Source organism: Temnothorax curvispinosus, unplaced genomic scaffold (genome assembly GCF_003070985.1).
Source record: "Temnothorax curvispinosus isolate PA1 unplaced genomic scaffold, ASM307098v1 QBEX01006948.1, whole genome shotgun sequence".
Lineage (NCBI taxonomy): Eukaryota > Metazoa > Arthropoda > Insecta > Hymenoptera > Formicidae > Temnothorax > Temnothorax curvispinosus.
In genome coordinates, this window is record NW_020216728.1 from 4,668 (window position 1) to 24,473 (window position 19,806).

The following is a 19,806-nucleotide window of genomic DNA, read 5'->3' on the forward strand; positions in this document are numbered from 1 at the left end:
TATATATGAAATAGGGGTAGAAAAGACTGAAAAATATAATAAAATTAAAAATAGATAGATATCTCCAAATTTGCGGAAGTTAATAGGTTCAGAGTGTTCTAAAATGTCGCATCGAAAATATATCAAATAAGATATAGGCCTAGTTTACACCGATCACTTGATACGCGTATTAAATAGTAAATAACTAGTAAATAAGTCTGATTATTGGCTGATTAGTTCAAATATACTATTTGATACGCGTATCAAGAGATCGGTGTAAACTAGGCCATAGGTACAGAATAAATGACGTGAGATCCGAAAAAAAGAAACTTCCCGCACGATTGATATTATAATTAGTCAATAACCGCATTGTTATAATTAAATAATTAAATGATATTGTATATGCAAATTTTTATTTTACGATATTTTGATATAACGTAGTTATTTATTATTGCAAAACTGAATAATTGTACTATATCATCAGTTCTGAAATAATTTAAATTTTCAGTATCTCGACAGAATATTTTGAATCTCACGTCATATAACTTGACTTTATCTAGCATAAAGCCAATTTTTCAATTTAAAATAGATGGATAGGCTACAAAAAATTAGGGTAAAATCGATGTTTCGTTAAAATAAATTTTAGTAATAAATAACAACTTTATCACGTTTTCTATCTAACAAATTCTAAATATATCTATATATTGCTTTCTTGCATCGATTTATAAATATTTAATCTTGGTTAAATATATGGAAATGAATAAATGGGTAAGTATAAATAAAACACATCTTAACTCATAATTTTTCCCTATCTACAAATACTATTTCCTATAACATCTAACTCTGACACAATATTTTACTTATTATCTCTTTTGTTTAAGAAAAAAATATATATATAATGTTGCAAAAATAATTTTTCAAAGAAATCTAAAAAAATTTTATTTAAAAAATCATTAGGTACTTTAATTATTAAGGAATTATTTTACTTTTTGTTTCTCTTGTGTCTAAAATATTTATTATTTACTCTAGTTTTAAATAAAATTGATCTATGTAATAAAAATTCAAAAATTTAATTTATGTACTTAAAAACTTTATTCAAAAGTAATTTATATAAAACGCGGCAGTTCGTTAACATAATTTAATAAGTTCTTCACGAGCTTGGTGCGTGCGAAGCGTGCGAGTATTTCCTCAAGCACAATCGCACAATAAATCAATAACAATCAGCAAATACAACAATATACAAATGATACCAAGATTAAATATTTCCCATAATCAATTTTAGCCCATCCATTTTAAGGCAATGGATCTACGAAATGTAATATTTTCGTACTACAAATTATTGTAAATCGGCATGTACCGAGATATATTATTGCTCTATATCTATTTAATTATTTATTCGTAGATTCGTTATCTCAATAAAAAAATTATTTATTGACTCACCGATTCGATGCGCAACGGGCGGAGTTATGCAGCCACGTAGCTACGGTGATACTGTAACATACAAACATAAGATTTAAATTAAAAAAGCGCTCAAAATTATTAACATTTGAAAAGTTGATTCTTACGCGTCTCTAATTCGTCTTTCAATAAAATATTTAGCAATACAATTATCTGTTTATCGAAAAAGATCTTTGCAAGAATACCATTTTAGATAACTTCTCTTTCTTTAATTACTTTTAACTTATCAAAATTTAAATAAAACAATTCGAATAAATGGAGACAAATTATTAATTTTACGTAGCTAAGAGATGATACTTACCCCAAGGTTGCTCCGTCGGTGCCCGATGTCTCTCTCCAGACCTCCTCCTCCTCTCAAGACGTCAGGCTTCCTCTTTTCACCGCACAGGACACTCGCGAGAAACACTCGCGGATAATAAACTACAATCGCGCGCGGACTAATTTCATTAAAAGTCTTTCTCGCGCGATACTGTACGGCACTCCCGTTTAAAAAAAGTCCTTTAGTCCGATTACTTGAACGGCACTCCCGAAGCAAACGCGACGAACCGGCTGCGGTTCGTTTATTCAATTAATTCGGCGGTCGAGAGTACGTTAGCTTCTCCGTCTTTGAATGTTTACCCAAGTAGAAGAAGAGTTTTGCTTGGGTAAATGCGAAGATACTCCTTCCCGCGCGTGGATATTTTCTGTAACATAAAAATAATCGAATCAATTATAGTATATTGTGCACCAAGGGGCGAAAGTAGCACACGATGGGCGCAATAAACTGCGCGCTGATTATTTGTCGGACTTGAAACACAGCTATCGTTGGAACATTAATACCCTTCCCTCCCCGGAATTAAATCTACACGATTTAATTATATAAAAAACTGTAAAGAAATTATTGTGAAAAATATTAATGTTCCAACGATAGCTGTGTTTCAAGTCCGACAAATAATTGGCGCGCAGTTTATTAAGTTGGAATATATGTATATACGTATATACATTTTAATTCGTTACTTCTGTAACTATTAATTCTCTATTTGCCACGTACCGCGCTTGACTCGTATCATCGTCATTAATTTTTAGAATATAATTAAAAAATATAATTTTTACAAAGAATAAGCATTAATTAGTGAATTTAATATTTACACTACAATTTTGGAATTAAAAGATTGGATTATTTCCTCTATTTTGTATTTTAGATGGTAATTCAGATGTATCTTCAGTCATGATACAGCCAGCAAGCGACACAAATCGACACAAACGTCGTTGTATCTTTCTTTTTTGGCAATGAGTAACAAAGATAAAACGACACTTGTGTCGACTTGTCACTTGCTAGAAAGCTTCCTATATATGTTTTAAAATTTGCCCGTTACTTTAATTTCTGCCCTAGGAAGGAAAGTGACCACTTTCGTCCTTGTTTGGCGGGAGGAAAGTAACAACTTTCCTCCCTGGCGTGAAATTGGCCACTTTCGTCCCTCTCTACAAACATGGAAAGTCGAACTTTCCGTGGAGGTGTTGTGAAAAATTATGTTCAAAGCTTAATAAAGACGTTATCGCTACATACTTATTGTCAAGCTTTTTTGGCACACATTAAAATTTTTAGAAACTCTAATAAAAACACCCTGAGGATATGATATAGAATAGTTTTAGAATATTAAAATACATCATAATTAATTAAATTTTAAAGTATTAATAAACAACGAAAAATGCGGAAAAAGAGAAAGAGATAAAATAAAACTAAAATAAGTTTATTAATGCTTTCAGAATATACACTTTTTAAATATCTTCATGGTTTGCGTATCTTAATAGACTGGAAGACTAGATAAGAAAAAGATATTTATATATTGTACATTGTACATATCTGTGTGAAATAAAAATGCATCATTGTCTGTATAAATATAAAACAGGTATAGGAAATGCTTATTAATGTTGCATATTAATAATTTTTTTAATAAACTGTCAAATTATATGACATTTATAATTTAAAAGATATTAGAAGAGCAGAACATAAAGAAAAAGTTTCTTTGTGATATGCATATAATACTTAGGCTTAAGTATTATAAATATGTAATAATTAATTTGTTGTGTTATCAACTAACATGTCAGAATATCGATTGATGATTATAACATACATTATTTAACATCTATTTGCTATGTACAAAGTCTAAGGAAAAAATTAATTAATCAAAAATTATTGTTATCTGTGTAAATATAGTATAAAAATTAGATGACAAATCGTTATGCATTTGTAATTACAATTACGCGCAAACTGATTTGTCATCCACTATTATTGATTATCATAACTCACGTAAAATCTATTTTTATTGTCTAGCAGAAATTGGCTTTTGATTTCTCACGTGCATATATTACATACATCAAATTTATCGACAAATATTAATAAATGGGGTACTGATAACCAATTGTAAATATTACAATATATTTAAATGCTTTAATAAACTGCTTTAAAAAATTATTATGGTTAATTAACTACTCTATTCTAAGATAATTTTATATGATATACTTATGTATAATATTTTTATACACTTAATTGATAATATTGTACTTTTTTAAATATATTAATAACTAAGGAATAAATGCATTTAGATATCAAGAAATTTGTGAATATTTTATTACTGTATCTATTATCGTTGCAAATTTAAATTTTTATATATTAATTATAATTGCTAAGAAAAAATATTGTTAATTATTTCCGGTTAAATATAAGTCGACATAAGTCGACTTATATTTTAACATGTTCTGGTTGTAAAATATTTTCTATTTTTTTCCAATTTCTGTATTTCAAAATTAAACTTTTTTATCAAGCAATATTTTATTACTCTATTCTATTTTATCATGCATATCTAAAATAAGTAATTTATTCTATCGCTTAATAAAGTTCTGTTGCATGTATGTAAATGAGTAATAAATTTATAAAAATTATATGAAACATAAATAAGACATAAATGTAAATACAATATGAGAAAAACCGGAAATAATAAACAATATTTTTTCTTAGCAATTATTAATATATAAAAATTTAAATTCGCAACGATAATAGATACAGTAGTCAAATATTCACAAACTTCTTGATATCTGAATGCATTTATTCAGGTTATTTGGTTATTAATATATTTTCAAAAGTGCAATTATTAGTTAAGGGTATAAGAATATTATAGATATAAGTATATCATATAAATTTGTTGCCTTTTAAAATATGGATAGGTCAAGATAGAGTAGTAATTTAATTCCTTGAATAATTATTATTCGTCGATTTATTGTATGTGCATACAAAGTTGCATAAAATAAAAAAAGCTATAAAATAGAGTTTATTATAATTGATATAATTGATATAATATATATTATTATTAAATTTGTTTGTTTATTGTACGTTTACATTACATGCAACAGAACTTTATTAAGCGATAGAATAAATTATTTGTTTTAGATATGCATAAATTACTTGATAAAAAAGTTAAAATTTTAAAATGCAGAAATTGGAAAAAATTATAAAATATTTTACAACCAGACCATGTTAAAATTTAAGTCTTATATTTTGATAAATTGTTTCAAACTTAATAAAGATATTTTTACATTTCTTGTCAAGCTTTGTATGCACAGATAGGATTACAAGATTTTTAGCAAATATAAAATTATTTAATTTCGAGATTAAGATTGGATATAATTGAGTGCACTTACCAGTGCGATGCAGTGCGACCAGTAATAGAGTTGTACTCGTATGCAACACTAATCTGTAAAATATAAATATGTTTAAATAAATATCTAAATTAATATTTTAAATTTCAATATTTTACAAAAATAATTATTACATGCATTTATATAATTTCTTATTCTTAATCTCTTTTCATAAATTCTTAATCTTTTGTAGTTTTCTGGCTTTTAATTAAATATTTATTTAAAAAATTACGTAACTTTACACAAAATCTTTTTATATAAAAACTTTAAAAAATTTGATAAATAGAATCTTTAATTCTTGCGTATTTATATTTTAAATAATTATAACTTTTTAAATGGTGTAAAATATTACGTGTATGTTGAATTTTATATAAATACTTTATTAAATATTTTAAGCCTCTCAAATGTAAAAAATATGTAATACATTTTATAAGCTATAATGTTACGTTATATTACTATATAATTAGTGCATGGAATACTCGTTGTAATCATGTGATTCTCGCGAGGAAAACCGTTTAAATTCAGTAACTAATAAAATAAGTAACAAATTGCTCACCTCGTGGTTGCTTCGCAGTCGCTCGACGCCTCCCTGGGCCTCCTCCTCTTTCCTCCGCGGCCGCTCATTTACAGCGCTTGCTAAAACACAATTAACTATTATATGATTGCTGCGTATACGGCACTCCCAACGTCCCGACGTCAATCATTTGCACGACTCAAACTGTATTACATTCGGACGGAAAATCGATGCAGGATTGCAGGAAATGCGTGTGATTTCGCGACAAATCGCCGCGGTGATTAGATTCGCACGTTATAAAGCAGATGAAGCGAGTTAAAGTTATAAGAATAAATATTCGCGGAACGCGATATCCGGAAAATATGAACGTCGCTCTCTTGACTGTTCGCGCGACAGATTCGATCAAACGCATCTCGTAAAATATTTTAAGCAACGTACCGAGCGTCGAATCTACACGTCACGCCAGTGTCAAATATATTAAGACACGATTAAATACGAGACAACTAGGTTCGTCCTGTATGCGCCGTGACGTCACGGCGACGAAAGATTCGAGAGTGACGCTGCTATCTTAACCATGATGCCGCGCGACGAATTTCGGTTAAACGCGCATCTCGCGAAATACTCGTTTTATGAAGTCAGCGATGTACCGGTCGAATCTACGTCGTATGCGCGTCAAATACCGGAGGCACGATTGAGTTCAAGCTTATAATGATTGTGCTTACCGATTAATTAAACGTGCCGCGATTAATAGGCCCGTCCTGTACCCGCGACGTTCCGTTCGCAACGACGAGGGATTGGAGAGTGACGTCACGATGCGCCATCTCTCCCGTGATCCCGCGCGATCGATTTCGGCCGAACGAACGCATCGCGAGAAATATCTTAAGCAATGTATCGAGCTTCGAATCTACACGTCGCGCGGGTGCCAAATACTAAGACACTATTGAATACGGAAGCTCATAAGCGATTGCGCTTACCGATTATAGCGATTATATACGAGCCAAGACGAATAGACCCGTCGTCCTGTACCCGCCGACGCGCGACGTTCCGTTCGCGATGACGAGGAATTAGAGAGTGACGTCACGATGCACCATCTCTCCCGTGATCCCGCGCGATCGATTTCGGCCGAACGAACGCATCGCGAGAAATATTTTTGAGCGATGTACCGAGCGTCGAATCTACGTCGCGCGAGTGTCAAATATTAAGACACGATTGAATATGAAGCTCCCAATAACGATTGCGCTTACCGGTTAAACATGCCACGACGAACGGATCCATGATCCATCCTGTATCCGCTAGACGTTCCGTTCGCGACGACTGGAGATTCGAGAGTGAAGTGAATAGAGTGAGTAGTGACGCCACGCCAACGTCGCCAACTTCATAATGATCCCGCGCGCGACACGACGCGTGCGATCGCCAAGTTCGAATGCCGAATCTATATACACGATAGTTAAATGTTATTATTACAAAGAATTGATGCAGGTTTTTCTTACTAATTAAATGAATTGTGACGCCAGTTTTCCCGAAATCAATTTGTTTCCGTGTCTATCACGTTTTTCTAATAATGACGAAATATTTGAATATGCAACTTTGGTACGTGACACTACGTGAGTCAAATGGATGGCTAATAAAAACGTACAGTTGATCAACTAAAATTATGCAATTGAATTTTATTATTGCATGTACGGTGTACAGTAATTGAACTTATTAATATTGCAAAAATATATTATGTAAAATTACACAACACGAAAATCATAAGCGCAGCACGGACACGCACCAAGGGGAGAGACTTTATCGACAGTGCCAGAAAATGGATATGCCAAATAGTTCCAACGTTGAAAATGGGTGCGAGTGGCGTTTCGAGCGGTCCATTGTCCAATATAAAACATCATTTCAGGTTAGGTCCCCGTGGTCCAGCAGACAGATATCCACGTAAACACATGAGTCAGTGCAACCATACGTACAAGTGAATGCAGAATGAAAATATAGAGCTGCAGTAAAAACGCTTTCTTATCTCGTTTAAATTTAATATTAATTATCGCCTAATTCTCTTTTCTACCTATTTCTACCTCGACGAGACCAGAAAAATGACGGATGAGCGGAACTTTCGTTCGCAGTATTACGAAAAGGTAAAATTCATCCAAGATCCATTTGTTCTTCGAATCGAAGCGACAATTATATACTGCTATATATTCATCGTCAGATTGCTACGTGATTAGAATATAATTTCTTTTAAATGACAGGTGGGATTTCGCAGCGTCGAAGAAAAGAAGTCTCTGGAGATATTATTGAAGGAACGCCCAATTGACAAGACAAAGCTGAAGCAGTTTTGCTTAAGATTCACCGTACCCGCTATGTATAGAAATTTCCTCTGGAAAGTCTTACTCGACGTTGTACCAGTTTACGCAGAGAGTCAGGGGTTTATAATGGCCCAGCGTAAGGCGGAATTTCAGGATTTGCAGAGAGCACTGAGAGTCACCAAGGTCATAAACGACTTTACAAAGCCTCATCTAATATTCTTAGCGATGTGGCTGTTACGTAAAAGAAGAGCAAAAGTTGATATGACCGCTCAATTGGAAACTCCGTTATACAGGTTCATTGCATTATTCAATATATTGTTGCATACTTTTAAACTCAAATTCAATTTTTTTAAGTTTTAATATTGAGATCCAGAATTTTTTCGATAGCTTTTCTCTGTATATCTTGAAGGACGCATTGGCTTTGTAAATTCATAGATACTTTGTATGATAGCCAAAATTATTATATTGTAACAGAATTTTGTCTATTCCAGAGCTATGAGCAAAATGGCCGAGACCCTGTGGCATGTGATTGATGTTGAATCGGAAGAAGAGAAGCTAGTGGACATATATTGGATATTATCCGGATTTTTTGTGCAAGTTGAAAAGCTGCAGAAAGAAGTTGGGAAATTGCAAGACTGTACATACGCACTATTGGAAAAAGAAGACGTAGAATTATACAAGCATCTCGTTAAAATTGATGCACTTTACAATCTTCCATACGATGCGTGGTTTTATTCGTGTTTTGCTGGCATAATAAGTAATGGATCTATTGCTAAGTATGAATGATTAATGTGTTGTCATAAAAACTGCAATTGTATTGCAACTTTATTAGTGATTTTTGATACTGGTAATAGCACATACTTGTAGAATTACTAAAATATTTATTTGTTACAGGATATGGGATAAAATAACTGTCGGAGCATATCGAATTTTAATATTCGTTGCCGTTGTTACATTAACCACTTTGAGACGTCTATTATTAAGATGTGAAAGCACGGATCATATATTAGATACCATTAGTAATGTAGGACTCCTGGTTAAATTATAATACTCTAATATAATGTGATGGGTATGTTTTCCCAGATTTTACATTTTATTTTAGATAACGGAGGAAACGTCGGAGGTGATAGTCAATAAAGCAATTGAATCAATGCAACAAAGCGGAACAACTCAACAAGTTGATTATTTCACAAAACATAATTAATATTTTATACCACATAATATAAAAATGTATTATATTCTATATATATTATATATATTATGCGACGAAGGTATAACCGATATTAAGATTGCTCCTAGTTTTTCGAATTTGTCTCACATTTAAATGCTATAGAAAACGGAAACTGATTTTTATCATCACTCATAATAACTTTAATACGTGGGCATTATACCTCTGTGAAACTGGCACTGGATCTATAATAAATTAAGGAATTGAAATTAATAATTAATTCTAATTTTAAAAATGTAAGTATTTTTGTAATTAGTTGTAGTAACGATAATTTTATTTGTAGCCCCAACTATTGAAAGATATATATATATATATATAATTATTAGAAATATTTTAATTTAATTTAATTCAATTTACTATATAATTTAATTTAATTTAATTTTTTCTTATTTAAAAAAAATAATCGTTACTTAATTTTGAAATAAAAAAAAATTGTTGATTCAGAATCGTTTGTAAATCACAAAATTATCCCGTCTTTTCTACTTACGTTAATTCGTGAAATCTTCCGTGTGCTTCTATCATGTCTATACGTAGATATGAGAGCGGTTATTACTGTTATTATCAGCGATAATATGTGCGACAAGGACACTCAGTCGGTGAGAAAGCAATAAGACTACTTGTATTGCGTACATGTAGTAAGAGGCATGTAGTGATGGTATCCTTCGACTCGAACGATTGAGATAAATAAAACTTGACCTAAAGCACGAGGAACTCAATCATTTACCAGTCTGACTAGTCGTTGGGGTCCGCTTGTGTCGATATTCGATCAGTGACTGCTGGACTGATTGAATTGCAGCCTTTGTAAGAGTATAGTAGAATTTATACGTTCGTTAACTTATTAATGTTATAATTGGGGAAAAGTTTATTGAGAAGGAATTATTTTAGTAAATAACACTTGTTTTCAAGCTTTTAATATTTAATCTTTAGTTGGTGCGCTATTAATTATCTTAATAATTTAATGTATAAAATAGAAACAAATACGATTTAATTAAATTGTATAATTATGGCTTTTAGCGGATTAAGAGATTATGGATCAACAAATAATTCGATATTAGAATATCTAAAAGATACTTTGATTGTAAAATTGCACGTAGTATCTGTGTATAATATAATTATATTATATGCATGAATTAATTTAAAAGTTAAAATTAATTCATAATTTTAAAGTTTGGTCGGTAGAAGAAGTGATCACGCTAATCACTGATAATTTTGTACGCGAATCTCGACCAAATATCGAAATTAATATTTCAGAATTAATGGAACAGTTGCGTTCTGACAAACTTTCACTTCATTATAATTCGCAGAGTAGCAGCTGTCGCGAAAACTGTATTTTCAATTTACAGTGGCCCACTTACAATTAGTTCACAGTTCAAAGAGTTTCCAACATCAAGTTTCTCGGTCGTGGTTAGTATACCGCCGTCTTAATTAACAAAGAAGTAAAAATCTAAACGATGGAGCCAATAACGAGAATGGCATTGCTAAATATCAAAAGATCAGCAAGAACGTTGTCTCAGGTAATATAGCATTTTATCATAATTTTAGGATAATCGTATGTATATGTACATAAGTTGGAAATACTATTACATTAAGTTACGTCTTTAAAATAATCTTACCTAATTTATTTACTTATAATCAACTTTTTTATTATTATTAAAACATTTGAAAGAGAATATTTGAAGCACTTTAGATCGAGATTAACTTAAACATTTCTTCTTTTTTAGCGCATTCAATGTCACAGAACGCTTACGTCTCAACAAGTGTTCGATCGAGAATCTAAATATGGTGCTCACAATTATCATCCACTCCCCGTGGCTCTGTGCAGAGCTCAGGGTGTCTTTATGTGGGACGTCGAGGAGAAACGATACTTTGATTTTCTAAGCGCTTATTCGGCAGTTAATCAAGGCCATTGCCATCCCAGAATCTATAAAGCAATGGTCGATCAAGCGAAAATTTTAACTCTGACGTCCAGAGCGTTTTATTCTAATATTTTGGGTGAATTCGAAGAATATATCACGAAACTTTTCAGGTAAACTTTTCAAAGTGTTACCTTTGAGACCCAAGCTTATCGATAAGATAAACGATGACGTAACGAAATCTAAATAAGAGATCAACGAAAGTAGAAGATAAGTGTATATACATGGTGTTACGTTATTTCGGAAATCTAATATTTAACATTTCAGAAGATACACGATTTGGAGTATATAATTAGATTATAATTTAAACAAAGATCCGGATTAAAATAATCCTTCAAAAAAGAATTTTATTCTTTCAGATATGACAAATGGCTGCCGATGAACACAGGCGTGGAAGGTGGTGAAACGGCATGCAAATTGGCACGCAGATGGGGATACTCGTGCAAGGGCATACCGAAGAATCAGGCCAAGATAGTGTTTGCGGAGGGCAACTTCTGGGGAAGAACTTTGAGCGCTGTCTCCTCAAGCACCGATCCAAGTAGCTACAGCGGTTTCGGACCGTTTATGCCGGGCTTCGAGCTCGTGCCCTATGATGATCTTCCGGCACTTGAACGGGCTCTCGCCGATCCAAATGTCTGTGCTTTCATGGTGGAACCTATCCAAGGTGAAGCTGGCGTTGTAGTTCCCAAGGTAAGCTTTCACATGCAAATGTTTAAGCATGAAGGAAGCCACCTTCGATTTTTTATCCTTAAAATTGTCTCTGTTCCTCGAAAAGGACGGATATCTGAAAGGAATTCGAGAGCTTTGCACGAAGAACAATGTCTTGTGGATTGCGGATGAGGTGCAGACCGGCCTGGCGAGAACGGGGAGGCGGCTCGCGGTGGATTACGAAAACGTGAAGCCGGATATTTTGATTCTCGGTAAAGCCCTGTCCGGAGGATTCTATCCCGTTTCCGGTGTACTAGCAAACGACCCCGTTATGCTCACAATCAAGCCTGGCGAGCATGGGTCAACTTATGGTGGTAATCCTCTGGGATGCAGAATCGCCCTCGAGGCGCTTCGAGTTCTGGAGGAAGAGAAACTTGCCGAGAATGCGGAGAGGCTCGGTCATGTGCTCAGAGACGAGCTTAGCAAGCTGCCGAAAGAGATAGTCACTTTAGTGAGGGGAAAAGGCCTCTTGAACGCTGTCGTCATTAATGAAAAAATCGACGCCATGGATATCTGCTTGAAGCTGAAGGAACGCGGGCTCCTGGCGAAACCGACGCACGGACACATCATTCGTCTGGCACCGCCGTTAATTATCACGGAGGAACAGATACGCGAGTGCGCGGATATCATTTCTAAGACTATTCTCACGTATAACTAACGGACACCTGTTGTATATCATTTATGTGTTATTTTAATTTTAATGTGTTACCGTTAATATGCAAGTGAATTGATAGCGCTTCACGCGGCACAAAAAATAAGCAGGACATTATTTAATATTGAAGCAGACACAAGGAGAACATGATGGGAAATAACATATCGCAACATGATTCAGTCCGACTCGAATACGGTTCATTTCGAAATCTACGTAACTGATGTTAGCTCGCCATCCTGAAATCGATTTTCACTTGTCTTTTTAGATATTGACTATTTATTTTCAAATAGCAAAATCTGTTAGCAGAACATGATGGTAGAAACCGAAGAGAATGACAGATTTGTCATTTAATAACCATTTAATTAAATAATATATTGTGTATATAAATACATATTTTTTATAAGTATTAAAATAATATATTCCATTTAAATGATTATGAAATGAGAAGTTCTGCTCGATTTCTACTAATAATTTGCTGTCAGATTATATCGACATGCTTTGCTGGCAAAACACGAATTACGTAGTTCCAGCTGACGCTATTCTGCTCGAATCTGCTGGCAAACTGTTAGCATACTGCTAATATTTTGCTGACTAAAAAATAGAACCGATATCTCGATCGACAGATCTATCAAGCGCGTAATGATGCTAATAATAAATACTACACTCCACACTTTATAAAATTAAGTACTATATTACTTATATTGTTCGAATAAAATGCGAATTACGATTACGTTGTGAAAATGCTAACAATGTGATTTATTGATATTCTATACCCACATAATTTTCTTAATCTACCCAATATGCGCATTTTGTATATAATTTTATTTTAAAAATGTGCAATGTGTCCATTGTTATTTTTATCTTGACAATATTTGTGCAGTAAAGTTAATCCATATCGCATATATGGTATATCGAAAAAGTTCATCATTTTTGACAGATCGGAATTTTATCAAGCAACACATACAAGAGACAAGAGGTTGAATCGGTCATGAGTGCATTGACGTATATCAAATTATTAATATTTTTCATAAAACAGTCGAACGTTGCAAACGAACACAATTATCGTCGCTTATAATGACTACAATGTTCTATTTCGTAAAGAAAGTCCGAATAATCCACTTTGTATGTAATCGTATTATTATCTCGAGCAAAAATGTAATTAACGTAACAAATGAGTTATTCATTTCAAGTTATTAATAACTTCGTACGATAACATTCTCTACGCAAATAATGATGTATTCCTAGTGCAACGACGCGAGAGATAATATGTATCGAAAAACATATAGGCATGGCTTGCAATCAGTAAATTCCCAAGTAATAATATAAGATTATTATTTTGATTAATTGATTATATCGCAAAATTATTCAGATTATACATTTTAATAGACTTTGATTTATCGTCTAAAGTCTCTTATTAAAATGTATAAATAATCTTTAATTTTCTACAGCATTATTTTCTTAATATTTACGTTAGACTTAATTCTTTCCTGTGTTATATGAACACTGTCAAATTTCCAACAAAGTTAAAGAACCTGAAAATTATATTATCAATAAAAGAGTTTAAATTCAAATCAAATGCAAAACAATCATAATTTTCTTTTGTTGTTTTTTCGATTTCCTCTTAATGGACTTAATGTAAAAATGCCTTAGATTGTATTGTTTATCGTGATTCGTTTACTTCGGCGTACTGGCGCCTTTACTCTGAACTTTTTATCAGATATGGTTCTGTATGAAGACATTTATTTTAAATCCCTCTGTCGCAATGCTTATATGTATACACGATTCCAGTAAATAAGTAATCATATCCCGCCGTATCTTTTGTCATATCTTCTTTACCCTGATATAAAAGCAAGATTGGCAGAATCGCCATCAGATGCTTATTTTCTGACGACTTGCACTCTTACTCGTAAACTTAACTTGTATACTTAACAAAAAGGAGGTTTGTAAATGCAACACTCGGCGATATTGCAGCAACATTACAACATTCCAACTATTTGCAGGGTGAGGAGAAAAACATGGCTTTGCAATCTATGAGACAGAGATTCTTCAGCATCGTAAGAGAAACGGAAAAGAGAAGATTCCTGAGTTCCCAGCAAGTGATCGATCGCGACAACAAGTACGGCGGTATACACTTTAAACCGCTGCCAGTTGTTCTTTCTCGCGGGGAAGGATGCTACCTGTGGGATATCGATGGAAAACGATATCTTGATTTCTTGGCAGGATTCTCTACCGTCAATCAGGGCCACTGTCATCCGCGTCTGGTGAAAGTGATGAGAGATCAGGCCGGGAAGCTGGCGCACACGTCAAGAGCCTTCTACTCGGAACCTCACGGCGAATTTGGAGAATATCTGACAAAACTCCTGGGATGGGATCGGTTTTTACCTATGAACACAGGTGCGGACTTTAAACAAGAATTGGGATACTTTTTTTTCTAAAAAAATTAGTTTTAGTATCTCAATAATTATCACGGAAAGATTTTAATACTGCTTGCGATAAGCAAAAGCTTCTTCATTGTAGAAGACCAAAAGAGTTGGAGCGTTTATTCCTTCCTTTTCGTAGGTGTCGAAGGTGGTGACACGGCCATAAAAATGGCCAGACGCTGGGGATATAGAATTAAAAAAGTGCCGAGCGGCAAGGCCACCGTTGTGTTCGCCAACGGAAACTTCTGGGGCCGTTCAATAGCGGCGTTATCGGCTTCGACGGATCCAAATTGCTACACGGACTTTGGTCCTTACGTGCCCCTTTTCGAAAAGGTGCCGTACAACGACCTGGTAGCTCTGGAACAAAAGTTTCAGGAGAATCCCAATATCTGCGCGTTCATGATGGAACCCATTCAGGGAGAAGCTGGCGTCGTTATACCGGCTGTGAGTTAATACGAAAACACACGGCATTATAAATATTAATGCGAGTATTACTGAGAAATTATTTTTAAGCTGCTTTTTACTGCAGAAAATCACGTAGAGTGCCTTCTGCCTTCATGTTGATATTGGAATATTAGTGAGATCGTTATCTTTTTGCCAATAGCAATTCATTTTTTTTTTTTTTTACTTTTTTTCATTCAGGATGGTTATCTGAAACGTGTAAGAGAACTATGCACGAAATACAACGTTCTATGGATTGCCGACGAAGTGCAAACTGGTCTTTGCAGAACTGGCATGCGTTTGGCGGTTGATCACGAAGGCTGCAGACCGGATATTCTTATCTTGGGAAAAGCCCTCTCCGGTGGCATGTATCCGGTTTCCGGTGTCTTGGCGGACGATCAGGTATCCGAAAAAGTTTCATCGTAATCATTAAAATAATATTCAATATATTAGCTCTATTTTGGGCGTTCCTTAATTTAATACTAGTTCCATGAAAATTAAATTTATGCGATTTTATAAAATGTAAAATATTTTAATAACCATTATCGTGACAACACGTTCCTATTATAAAACGTTGAATTGTTGTTGAACTTTCAAGCAGGCGATAATGCGGTATCTGCCGTTACGTATCTCGAAAGAAAGCGATGTTAATCACTCATTTGGCGCGATAAGGATCTTTAATTCAGACTGATTGTTTCTTTCCAGATAATGCTCTGTCTGGAAACAGGTTCACATGGAAGTACCTTCGGTGGGAGTCCACTTGGGAACCGGGTTGCTTTGGAGGCGGTTAAAATTCTGGAGGAGGAGAATTTGGCAGAGAATGCGAAGAAGCTCGGAAAAATTCTGAAGGAAGAACTCGAAAAGCTGCCGAAGGACATCGCCACGGAATTCCGTGGGCGCGGTCTTCTCGCCGGTCTTGTGATAAACAAAGGTTCAACGATCACGAACAAATCAATAATTCAGTTATATCGCTGATAAATTGTCGTCAAATTAAAAATTCATTGCGCGATATGAGTGAAGATAACATATTTGTTGATCACGTAAAATTAAAATCATATCTCGCAAACTATGATTTTATCCAATGATAATATATCGAATAACATCCTTCGATATTGTTTTTTTAACAAGAAATATTGAATTTTATTACGATACATTCAAGGTGGCTTTTACTTACAGAATTCGCCGAGGGTTGGGACATCTGTTTAAAGCTGAGAGACGCTGGATTGTTGTCGAGACCCGCACATGGTCAAATCATCAGAATATCGCCCCCGTTAACGATTACGGAAGAACAATTACGAGAAGGATTGAACATTCTCACTACGGTCCTCAAAAGTTACAAATAAAGGATTTAAAATTTCGCATTGCACCAAGATTGTATAATAAACAATTTTTTACGACAAAATAGGATTACCTTTTGTTATCGTATTACTCCAGTCATTCCAAAAAGCGCATTTAAGATTTCAGACCTTAGGTCTTCAAAATTCTTAGGATTTCTTAAGAAAACATGAAGACAATAGTTAAGAGAATAAAAAAATAATTACAATCACGCACGAAGGAAAATCTTATCCTCTTCTAATAATTATAAAACATGCATTCACAATGGCCATTCACATGTTTCATATGTACATAAACTACAATTATATAAATTAGATATGTGATTCGTTATGCTTCTTTAAGTGTCTCGTCAGACTAAAGGACTGCGAAAACATTTGGTTACACTGATTGCACTTATAAGTCTTCGAACCAGTATGTAAATTTAAATGCCGTTTCAAATGATTGGCCAGCTTGAATCTCTTTCCGCATAATCGGCATTGGTGTTGCCTCAACGTGCCGTGCGAGGCTTCGTGACTTTTAAGATGACTCGATTGCGCGAATCTCTTGCCGCACAGCTTACACGCGAAAGGTTTCACTTTAGTGTGAATTCGCAAATGCTCGACCAGATTACCCTTCTGCACGAAACGTTTGTCGCAATACTCGCATTTGTGCACCCTCGACGTCTTGTGCGTTCGCAAGTGCATTTTTAGATTATAATTATGGCTAAATTTTTTATCACAAATTTCGCATTGCACCAAACCCCTTCCAGTATGTAGTCTTTCGTGAGCTTTCAAATTTTTTAAAAGCCGGAAACGCTTGTTACAGGTGTTACATTCGTAGTCCTTGCTCTGCGATGTATCATCACTTTTATTGTGGACCTTTATATGCTCCTCCAAGTACGACGGATAGGAAAATATTTTATCGCACACCTTACACTGATGTACGTTGGTTTTGGTGTGTAGTCTCATATGCGCGCTGAGTTTACTCTTCGATGCGTAACTTTTGCCACAGCTCAGACATTTAAATGGTTGCTGGCCAGTGTGAGACAATTGATGAGCAAATAATTTTGACTTTTGCGAAAATTGTCTCGAGCATATCTCACACTGATGCTTCTTAGCGTGGATATCTTCCGCAGCTTTTATATCGAGAGGTTGCTTGTAATTGTCGTCGCTCGGACATCCGTGATATTCAATCGCGAGTTGCCGGTCTTTCCCGGGCGATTTTATAAATCTCAAGTTTTCGGCGATCGATACATCGTTCTCGGAGTGTATCGTTACATTCTGCATGCGTTCCGAGCTGCTTTCCTGGACGCCGTCGAGATCAATATTTTCTGGAAAGTTTATGTTCTGCATCCCGTCGGTGTCGTCCACGGTGGATCTCTGATAAGACAAGTTCTGAATAGGATTATCAACGGAATGAATGGATCTTTCGTAGCTCAAGTTTTGCGGGATATGATTCGAATTTTCACAAATCTCTATGTTTTCATTGTCGCACGACATATCGACGCTCTCCGTGCTGTGCGTAATATTATGACTTATCAACTGTCTTCTATTGGTAAAAGTGTGATTGCACAGAGAGCAATGTAAGGCACAGGCAGGTCGACTCGAACTTTCTTCGTTCATTGACATAGGATGCATCGTATTTGGTCTGACTAGGGGAGATAATTGCGTATTTGGCATACCATCGTTCGCGAAGCTCGAACTGACGTGAGTAAAATTAAGATACGGATTCTGGGACTCCACGATGTGCATATGTTGCATGGGTATGTTATCCTGAACGAAGGGCAAGTGTAGTCGATTATGGGCACAGAGCTCTTGATAACTCATAAACCCAGCGCCGCATTCCACGCATTTCAGGGTCCTGTGAGAATTCGGTACGGGCACGAATCCCTGACTCTGTTGATTCTGATAGAGCTTGCAGCCAGGGACGGTGGTGTACGACGTCAACCTGGATACCTGTATTTCGAACATATTCCTGACATTAGCGGTACGTGGGTTAGGGCGCGGTTAGGGCGCGAGAACGTAAAGTTCCTTTACCTTCAACGCTGCCTGCCTCAAAGCCCTGTCGGCGGCGCGACACTGCTCTCGATACAAAAGGGCCGACTCCGCCCTGGTGACACAACGGTCGCACATCTTTTCAGGCAAGCCGTCTCCCTGCCAGACCTACGAGTATCCACACGAAACGCAAACTTAATCTCCCTATAAATTAACGTTAAATTCGTGGTAAGAAAAATGCGTTGCTTACCTCCAAACAAGAGAGAGATCGCAGTTTAGCAGCGAGCGAGGAACCGGCTGGTCCCACGAACAAACATACCATCTTGTCGCCGTCTTCCCGCAAGCACGTACGGCACAATTTGCCGATGTTCTCACTGTCGATCTCCTTCGTGACTATAAACATCTCTCCGTCGTTTGATAAACCGAAAACGTTCCGATTTTTTTTTCCGGTTTCGATTCTTTCTTCTCAAAGGATTAGATACCTTCGGTTTGTCGCTCGAATTCTCTCGATGCGTTACCTCTCTCGTATATTTCATTCGTTCTTCTCATCAGTCATGTTCTTATTGTTCTCCGAAATCTCCGCGTTGTTATTTTGACGTTTTCGCGTCGTCCATGTCTGTCTCCATGCGGCTCGTCGGCTGTCAAATTTCGTTCCGTCTACTGCTCACGCAAGATGTCACTACCGTGTCGCGAAACGTCGCTCTTGCGTTCAAAAACTCATCAATAAGCGTACTTATAATGGCCGCGTTCAGCAGACACAACTGTTGAGTTCGTCTTGTCAACACTCTGCGTTGATTGGTTGGTTCTAAAAGTAAGAGCCAATCACGTTCGACTCATTCGACTGCTACTCAGCAGCTTGGTCTGCTGAACGCTAGAGACCCTCTACTGAACGCGCCCATTGGCGCCGGGGTGAAAGAGGGAAAATATGGAAAGCGCGACAAGCGCCACAAGCGACAAAGAGCGAATCTCATGTAACAGTGCGACCGTGTTTATTGTATACAAACGTTATAATAGCAAGATATTTTTTTTTTATTTATGAATGTTTATTGTGCCAAAATACATAACTAGGTTAATAGCAAGATATTTTAAACAATTATATGTATTTATATAGATTAAACATGCCTCATGGCGTTAATTAAATACCACGGACGAAGCTGACCGCGTGCAGAATTCACGTGTACGCAATGAGTAGATTAAAAGAAACTCAAATTGC

General features: G+C 35.3%; 3 protein-coding genes across 3 annotated transcripts; 2 read left to right on the forward strand and 1 right to left on the reverse strand.

Annotated features, from left to right (window-relative positions):
* Positions 1-7,296: 7,296 nt before the first annotated feature.
* On the forward strand, positions 7,297-9,386 carry LOC112456537 (TBC1 domain family member 7). Its single transcript, XM_025019159.1, has 5 exons — positions 7,297-7,752; positions 7,867-8,216; positions 8,415-8,699; positions 8,818-8,947; positions 9,026-9,386. The coding sequence occupies exons 1-5, from the start codon at positions 7,711-7,713 to the stop codon at positions 9,125-9,127; spliced, it is 909 nt and encodes a 302-aa protein (XP_024874927.1). The 5' UTR covers positions 7,297-7,710; the 3' UTR covers positions 9,128-9,386.
* Positions 9,387-9,570: 184 nt separating this feature from the next.
* On the forward strand, positions 9,571-16,831 carry LOC112456535. Its single transcript, XM_025019157.1, has 11 exons — positions 9,571-9,952; positions 10,495-10,665; positions 10,873-11,177; positions 11,424-11,754; positions 11,840-12,424; positions 13,362-13,426; positions 14,361-14,818; positions 14,984-15,288; positions 15,487-15,687; positions 15,991-16,216; positions 16,462-16,831. The coding sequence occupies exons 2-11, from the start codon at positions 10,603-10,605 to the stop codon at positions 16,626-16,628; spliced, it is 2,706 nt and encodes a 901-aa protein (XP_024874925.1). The 5' UTR covers positions 9,571-9,952; positions 10,495-10,602; the 3' UTR covers positions 16,629-16,831.
* An 87-nt stretch (positions 16,832-16,918) lies between these two features.
* Positions 16,919-19,225, reverse strand: LOC112456536 (zinc finger protein 808-like). The gene is made up of 3 exons (XM_025019158.1): positions 18,844-19,225; positions 18,636-18,761; positions 16,919-18,554 (listed from the first exon to the last, which is right to left on the reverse strand). Exons 1-3 carry the CDS (start codon positions 18,994-18,996, stop codon positions 16,932-16,934), a joined length of 1,902 nt encoding a protein of 633 aa, XP_024874926.1. The 5' UTR covers positions 18,997-19,225; the 3' UTR covers positions 16,919-16,931.
* Positions 19,226-19,806: the final 581 nt, after the last annotated feature.